General features: G+C 41.6%; 1 protein-coding gene across 3 annotated transcripts in view; it reads left to right on the plus strand.

The window, feature by feature from the left end:
* LOC116381875 (TOX high mobility group box family member 2-like) overlaps positions 1-9,187 on the plus strand; it is a 72,838-nt gene that overhangs the window by 29,056 nt on the left and 34,595 nt on the right. For all 3 annotated transcript variants that reach the window (XM_031844350.1, XM_031844349.1, XM_031844351.1), the window contains one exon: positions 7,137-7,196. In XM_031844350.1, coding sequence (XP_031700210.1) covers positions 7,137-7,196 — 60 coding nt within the window. The remainder of the gene's footprint in view (positions 1-7,136; positions 7,197-9,187) is intronic.

Raw genomic sequence — 9,187 nt, forward strand, 5'->3', positions numbered from 1 at the left:
ATCAAAAACATCAGACACGCTGGCCAGAAAGTGGTCAGCCCTGCGCCCCCCCCCCCCCCCCCCCCCCGCCATAGCGGTGCTTCATTTCATAGCTTGCTCCCTTTAGCTCTTTACTCTAGTTAGTGCACACACAGACTGATTCTAATGATGATACACAATCAAGCTATATGTTGACATATGTCGACCTCTTTTAGAGACAGTGCAGTCATGTTTTATCCAACGAGTCCAATAGGTGGAAAAGCTTTGACCTAAAGCTGCAGCCGGATAGATTTTACACAAAAGTAATGACAGGCACTGACCACCTTTTATGTTAATATGGTATACAGTTGCATATTTACACATCAAGCTGGTATAGAACAACAATAGCATTCATTTTGAATTCTGTTTCTGGACACCTGATCTCCTTTTAGCTCTGTTTTTGTCTCCACCAACTCCTGAGGGGAAAATCTGGCTCTTTAGCAGATAAATACTCCACTATGTTCAACACCTCGTGGCTAACTCTGCCAATTAGTGCCGGGTAGCTTACAGTCGGTTTATTAGCTTTTTCAACCAGGAGAATCATGTGCACCTAGTTAATGTTCACAGCTAATGTTGCATTATGCCGCAGCAAACTGCATACAACTTTGAGTGCCCAGTTATGGCTGCATGCTTAAGGACCTCTCGTGGTTACGGTGACTGCCTGCTGAGTGCTAACTCCTCACTCACTACTACTCTTAACTGGCCCCTGGCTGGTAGGGGGCCACTTGTGGTAACACAGCTGAGTGCATCAACGAACCCCAGCCGCTACTATGCGGCCAGAGACACAGTGACATGTGTTTTGGACAGTGTGTTTGGCTAACAGCTGACAGTATGGATGGTGTGTTTGGCTAACAGCTAAGAGCTAATGGAACTACCAGTACACACACTGCTTAGTACCATGTTGCCATTCAGCCGCTGCTACACGGGCAGACAGCTTTGGTTTCAGATGGATTGTATGAAGTGTGTTGTACGGCGACTTGTCCGCATTTTTCAGGGCCTGTTTTTGAGTTTGAATGAAGTGTGTGTACAACAGTAGTCATTGCAGACACACTTGGTGGAGATCTGCACTCTATTGAGTGCACCTTTCTAGTTGTTACAACCACACTAAAAAAGTTTCTATTTCAAACACAAGCCTCAGACAAAGACTGTATTGTTATTGCTGCTTTTTTTTTGTTTTGACTGTAACACAAATCCTATCATTACTTGAAATGATTTCTTCATGAATATTAAATGTTTTATTTATTTTATATTTATTTTAATAATTTAAATAAATAAATGAGAAAAACTGATTTTTTTTAAACATTTTTAAAGCCATTGACCTGTGGTTGCTCTTGACAAAATGTGAGTTGGCATCATCATATTAGATTTTATTTGATGTGAACTCACTAACTAACCGTGAACCCGAGTTCATAGCGGAAACAAAACCTTACTTAGCACCACCCCACCTGGCCTCTCTCTACGCAAACACACACACTCACACACACACACGCACACACACACACGCACAAACACACACAGCCTTTCTCCTCAATCTCCCCTTCCATCTCTGCTGTTGACTGTTACTTCTGTTTTGTGGTTGCTCCAGTGCAACAGAAAGTGGATGAATGAGCGCTTCAGCCTGCTGTTTTATTTTTACACATCACAAGGTACAGGTGAAGCCGGAAGCGGTTGGAACCTGTATCGTGTCTTTTGTGAAAACATTTTTTTCTCTTTTTTCTTTTCCAAGCCGTTTCTGGCACTATGTGTTTGTCTGTGTCTGGAATGCTTTAAAGACTTAATCACAAAAAACAGAGCTGACGCTCATTAGCTGTGAACTGATCGCACCTTCACTGACAATACAACTAAATATTTCTTTAGCAGAATCAGCTGGAGAGGTAAAGTAGATAGTCTTAGAGGAAATGCAACATGGCGGCGATTAACGTTTCCTATTCCTCTAACTGAATACTTTCTTGGATGGCACAAGGCCAGGAAATTCCAAACAGAATTCCATCAAAATCTTTCTGAGAGAAACGAGGAGCTGCTGCCTGTATCTTGTCGATATCTGATCATGCCGCTGACCGGAGCACAGTGTGTCCAGATAAACATAGCCTGGGTTTTGCATATGAAAATGAACCATGCAGCAGATAAAGGTGAGAGTACATAAGATGCTGGGCGTGGATGTGACCCCAGTGCTGCTGCAGAGTGTGCACAAGTAGTTTATGTGTGTGTGTGTGTGTGTGTGTGCAGGATCAAACTCACACCCAGGAAGAGGCCCCTGTTCCCCTTATCTAACGACAACAGAGCATGTGTCGCCATGGCCACAGGCTGCGCTTTTTATGGGCTTTGTGTGTGTGTGTGTCATTTTGTATGTGTGTGCGTGTGTGTGTGCTATGTTCATTGTTTGCTTGGGGCGTGGTGCAACACCAGAACTGTTACTATAGTCTCTCCTCTCTCCCTCTTTCTCTCTCCTTTTGCCATGCAACTCTGAAATAAATCTACCATAGCTTGCTTGCTTCCTTTCTTTCGTTCTTTCTTTCATGAGTTCTTTAGTTCTTTGTTTTGTTCGCTCATTCTTTCTTTCCGTTCTTTCTTTCCGTTCTTTCTTTTCTTTCTGTCTTTCCATTCTGTCTCTTTCTGCCTCTCAGCCTCTTTGTCTTTCACTCTTCCTCTGTTGTTAAGTGTGTGTGTGTGTGTGTGTGTGTGTGTGTGTGTGTGTGTGTGTGTGAGTGTGTGTGTATTCATATTTGTGTGCATACAACTGTGTCTGTCTATCTCATCCTCTCGTCTGGCTTTGAACCATCAGTGACAAGTTGGGCAACATCAAAATTCAGTGGCACATTGTCTCAGGTTGAGGTTTGTTAGGTCTCTCCTACTGCTTAATTGAACAGAGGACGAGGGAGAGAGAGAGACGTAAAAAGAGAAATAAAGAGAAGAGGGGGAATATGATGAAGAACGGTGCTCAAACAGGCATACATATTGCATGAGCCCCCCACCACCACCACACCCCTTTCTTCACAGAATGGCTGTGTACTGTTCTGGGCTTATTAATTCCGCTCGGTGAGAGAATTATTTTTAGAGACTTGGTGCACTGGCAAAGGCTTTTAAAGTCACAAGTATTACACATTCTGCTTATAGATTCCCTTTTAAATATATTGAAAAGTTCTAAAAGTTTGTTGTGGTGGTTCTCTACTGCGATGCTGTATGTTTGTATTTGTTGCACTTTTACAGATGTTGCGATGGTCTACTTGAATGTTGATTGTGTAAAAGTATAATTCCTCTACTGTCATATCCTGTACCATGCACTGTAATACGGCATATGATAGGAAGGAACGCCCAGTGGTGGAAGATGTAAGATCATTTACTTAAGTAACAGTAGAACAGGTGCAATGTCAAAACAAATGTCTTAAGTAAGAGAATTTGCCTCTTTCAGAGTTATTTATATAATTGGATTATTAATATTGAGGCAGTAACTTGCCAAAGTAGATTTTAAACTAGTTTGTGTATTGTTGAGTCGTTACATATTTAACAACGCAATATAAAATCTTAACCCGCAGTAAAGCAAGCACTACCTACAGAGCAAAAGAAGAAGAAAGTAGCATAAAATAGAAAAATCTTTACTTTCCACTATTCACAATTGAGACAAGCCTGTGATAAATAAACCTGAATTGTAGTTTAGTGTTGTCTTATTGTATACAATAGTTTACTGTAGTATTTGTATATTTCAAATCATTGGGTCCAGTTATGTAAGTTATGGCAAGTGTTATTCTATTTTGCTTCCTAGATAATTGGTTTCATGTCTATCAAAATAAAGGTGTTTTGTTTTCATCATTTGCAAGGTCATTTTTCTCTCTGATGACTGGACAGTTGTGGCATTACACAGGCACACAGGCGGTTCATCTCCACCCAACCCCCTTCACAAACAGATGTTGCCTAGAAAGCTTTATGAGGAGCTTATTTGAATTGTCCATCAATCTACAACAATCTTCAGAGCAGTCTGTAATTTGGCCTCCAATCCTGCCATCGACTGTCTCACCAGTGCACTCCAAGATGAAAAGATCCCAGCATTGCGTCGCACCATTAGCACTGTGTAAATATTACATGTTTTCCCTGGATATGCTAGTTAGCATTACTTCCACCTTGTGGCTTCATTATTTTTGAAACGCTCAGCTTTGTCGATGATTGCAAGGCATGACCTAGTTCTGGGAATCTCTCTCTCTCTCTCTCTCTCTCTCTCTCTCTCTCTCTCTCTCTCTCTTTCACTGTCTTCCCACATTTCTTCCTCATTTACTCCTCTATGTCTTTTTCATTCTCTCTCTGCTGCTCCACCTCATTTTCTTCTCACACTGAATCTGTCTTCCTCTTTCTTTGTCATTTATTCATCGTCTTTCTCCATTTACTGCCTCAGCAGTGCCTTCATCCTTTTTTTTTCTGTCTCTCTGTGACTCTCATCGTCCCTCTCTCTCGTGTGTGCATTCTTTATTTCTCAATTTGTCTCCCTTCCACAACCTATTATTATTTTCTCTGTTCTCACATCCCCCTCTCTGCCTCTCTGCCTCTCTGCCCCTCTATCCTTCTTCACCATGTTTTTATTCCTCTCTCCCAGCACCACGTGTGTCACAGAGGGAAACATCGCGAGCAGTGGTCCCTGCTGAACAATTACCATGCAAAGCAATCCAAATAGAGATGTTTGCCGAAAACAACATGTGTGTAATTACTGCTTAATGAGGCCCTTGTCTCAGGCAGAATGCCCAATTAGACTGCCGATGAGAAAGCGATGCCAAGGCCCACTGAAGAAGCAGAGGAAAAGAGGGGGAAAGAGAGATGGAGATGTAGAAGGAGGTTGTAAAAAGAGTGGAAAGAGAAAGATGGAGAGAAAAGAGCAAGAGGGGGAAAAACGAGAGAGAAAGGGAACAACAAAGAAAGAGAAGATGATTTCTGCAGTAAATGTTGAGTAATGGCTGAGCTGATAGCATTGAGCCGAGGATAAATTGGCATTTTAAGTGGGAGAGCGAGGCTGTGCAAAGGAGATCTATCGAGAGAGGAGCAGGGGGAAATAGCTTTACATTGCAATATATGGGCAGCCATGTTGAAGCACAAAATGGCTGACCTTTCCAGGCTGTCTCTGGCCTTTTTGGCGAATATTATTTTACAAATGTAATTTGAAAAAAGGGAAAATGAACATTGACTTCTATTGCTTCCGGTGGAGACTAAAGAAACAGCAATAAGGCTTTGCGTTGAAGAATTCAGTTTGAAAAAGAAGTTAAAATACAAGATCAGGCAGCGTTTTGTGGTTAAAAATGACTTTATTCAGTGACTATGCTCTTTTCACCCGAGATAATCTTATCCTAAATACGCTCTCAAAATGGCTTCACATCACCAGTGATATCAAAGTGGATTTCAATGGAATGAAATTGCTCAGTTAGGCGAGGACAAGAGGCTTTCATGTGAGGAGCGAATAGTTTATTGCAGATATGACATCAAGGTCAACATCACTTTGGCCCTCTCAGTGAGCTATTGTTGCTTTTTACTGCAGTTTTGATAGATGCCACCATGCTTCATTAAGCAAATTAGCCTCTGCAACTTCAGCAGGTAGCATTGAACAATTAGTCTGCTGCATTCAGTTTCACTTGAAATAAACTTGTAGTTTTTTCTGCTAGTGTCGGGCTTTTGGATTAGTCATGTGAGGTGAGAATGAGGTTTACATTCAGTGTTCAGTCTCAGTTTCATGTTTGCGTTTGTGGTTGAATGTAAATGTAATCATTGGAATAACCAAGTGAATCCTCACAAGGGCTTCCATGATATGCATCGTTAACCAGCCATTGCCCTGAGGCAGGCACTCATTTCCCCGGCCGTTCTCCTGCAATAATGTACAGTAATTTCTCCTCGCCACTCTCATGCTCATTTAGCTACTTCGACTTGTTCCTGTCTACCAGTGTGGATATTAGATGTCACCCACAGGAATTCTGCCCATTTCCGTCCATTAGTTGACCTAGTTATTGTTTTGAAAAGGTATGTGTCATGATCCATTTGTGTTCACTGTTATCTATTGTGTGTTTATCGCTGAAGCCTTCGGTCGCTTTCACCATCGGCACAAAGTGGATCACCCCAAACAAAAAAGCCCGCCCCCACCGTATCTTCACATCTGAGGAATTTGAAGTGGAATGCTGTCTAGTTTGATCATGTTGTCTCTGATGTCTTTTCTTGAGGCTTTACATTGATATCACAAAGAATGACCTCAGCCAACCAACAAAAAAAGTAGGCTTTATTTGACACGTTTGGTTTTCTGTGTTTGTTTTCATGAACGTTATTATCCAGTCCAGTCAAGGTTTGTTCCATTTACTGCTAGCGTGGTATGAAAAAGCTTGATGTCTTTCAAAACCAAGGGCATTTCACAATACAGCTCTTCTTAACATGTTAACAGTTTCTCTGTCGCCTTGACACTGCACAGGTTCAGTTATTGAGCCATTTGTGTGGCAGAATCTAATTTTCTCAGTAGCTAAAAACAGAATATGTGTTGTCTTCTTTCCTCCATTCACAGCTTCGTCAAAGCTGATTCAAGCTGAGAAGTCTCCAGGCATTCAGCTTAGCAGCACAATATATCAGTAGAAATATGTTGCATGTAGGGCTCATCTGGTGACCTGGTGTTGTTTCGCAGAACCCCTCGGGGGTCAAGGGTCATTTGTCGTGTCAAACTGTGTTTTGGCACCTGCAGCAAGTGATCTTTCAATGCCTTGTTAGCTCGATTTGAAGACACAGCATGTTCCCACTGCGCGCACACACACACACGCGCGCACTGGGTCCACAGTCTCAATGCCACACACACACCCTATACTACTGTACGCACTCTCAGTTTCATTCACACTCTCACGTTCTCTCTCAGACACACAGCAGAGCCCACAGGGAAAAGCCCATCTCCCGTCACTGTGCTCATGTAGCCTAATTACCGGCCCGCTGACGAGCAGTAATTACCCACGCTGCCATGCCACCACGAGGTTTAACCAAAGTGACAAAGTCATTAGTCTCACACTTTAGGCCACCCGTAAAGAGCTTTTCCTCTTTGCACCACCTCCGCGGCCCCCATTTCTCAAAACCTTCTCTTGCACATCATGTTCATTTCTCCTTTCTGTTTCTTCCCACAGTTTGATGGTGACAACATGTACATGAATGACAATAACCAAGATTTTCGGTCACCAAACCAGGTAAGACAGCCCATAATGTTTTTTCTATAAGCTCCACAGACTTGTATAAATAAATAACAGCAGCGCTGACGTATTATTAGCTTCCCTTTATCAGCTGTCAGCATTTAACAAGAAGAGTTTATAGAATTATATGTTTTGGTAAGTCTTGGAAAATAATAAATGCTTGCCAGTTAAGGAGCTCATTAACTGATGATGGGGTTGGTTGTAAATTGAGAAGGTGGTAAAACTAGAACATTTCTTATATTTTACTGGTTAATGCGAGTGGAAAACAAAATAACACAGTTGTTATTAACTGTTGTTGGTATAACATGTTCAATTGCATCTTCACGTTGACCTCTGGTAAACTGAAAACAATGTGAATATGAAAACTTATCTTGCTTTTAAATCCTTATTAGCCAAGTGTTAGGTTTTTCTCGAGGATGATGATAACAGATTATTATTTACAAAATGCAGTAACATTTTAATATATATCATTTCTTCACTTCATATTTTTTTCTGTTCTCGGAATCTAATGAGTCTAATTGAGTTTTGTGACCAAGGTGAATGTCGGCTGCATAACTCTTTTATGGTCAGATAAACTCAAGTGACAACATCAACTGTACCAGGTGTCTGAAATGGATATAAAAAGACGCAATTTGTCAGATCATTTAATATTTCAAGCTTCTCTAAAGGTCTTTATAACAACATTGTTAAGCTTTGAAATTGGAGCATCACTCTAAAAAAGGCGTCCTTGACTTTGACTCTCTCTTGCTAAGTAGGAAAAACACTTAATTCCTCGTAAGCCAAAGTATCCCTTTAATTCCACAAAACATGAACCGTATGATAGAGGATTTTATCCAAAGCACTTTAACATAACATACGTATGTCACCATTCCCAGCTCATTGAAGGACTTGGCCCGGTCCAACCCGTTCTCACTCCCAACACATCAAGTAACACAGCTTGGTCAGTGCTCCTCGGCGTCTGATGCGACGAAACCTAAATGTCCATTGAAAACAGAAGTTCATTTTGAAAAGACACTTTGCATGTGTGTATAATGACGTCACTGACACATGCAAAGCTAATGCTAGAGGGGTCATTGTTTGAGGATTAGGATCACCGACCAAGTTACGTTATTTGACGTATTGGTGTCATAATTGTGTTGCCCAGTCAGGAGCTGCACAGTCCCAGTCACACAGTCAGCGAGTTAGACACTGAGTGCTTCCAGCTGGTAGATGGGAACACATGGCCGGACATATGGCAGAATTTGCAGCTTCAGAATTTGTTGATCCAGCAGTGAGGCCTTCATGTTCTGACAAACCAAGACGAGGTGGAGGCTCCTCATCAATTAGCGCCTCGCCAAATACTGTCAGAGAGTCATGGGACGAGGCCAGAAGGCTGAGGACGCCGGGGCACACACACTCTCACACCAAAAAAAACAACACACATACCGTAAGAGGAAGTGACACATTCTCTGACACAAAGTTATTCATAAGTCATAAGCACATGCCCACGAAAGACATCCTCAATTTCACTTTGTTTCACTTACATAGTATACAAAGTGTGCACACACACACATACAGTATGTTCGTACTTCTTCATAGGACCCACATTGACATAATTCATTCCCTTGCCCACAGCCTTAAACGTAACCATCACCAATACCTATCCCCAACCCTTAAAGAGTCACTTCACCCAATTTACGAAAGAAACAAACAAACGTTTCCCTCTTATCTACACAGTGTCTGGACATGCATATAGTTTTGGTTTCATGTGTCAAGAGAGGTTGACAGTGGATACAGGACGATATAATAATAGTTTGGAGCAGGAAAAAGCAGATAGCCGATTGAATCAGCAAAATCAACTGTTTTCTAGGACCACAGAGGTTTAGCCCAGATTTTATATCGCCAGCATAATGAGTTCACGGAGTGGAGAATTGCTTTCAAAAAATTCTCAAACTATCTAAATAACAAATACTTGTACTAAACAAAACTTGAAGTCTGCTGTGCAACTC

The sequence above is a fragment of the Anarrhichthys ocellatus genome, unplaced genomic scaffold, assembly GCF_004355925.1.
Source record: "Anarrhichthys ocellatus isolate YVR2014 unplaced genomic scaffold, GSC_Weel_1.0 scaffold5, whole genome shotgun sequence".
In the NCBI taxonomy this organism is placed as follows: Eukaryota; Metazoa; Chordata; class Actinopteri; order Perciformes; family Anarhichadidae; genus Anarrhichthys; species Anarrhichthys ocellatus.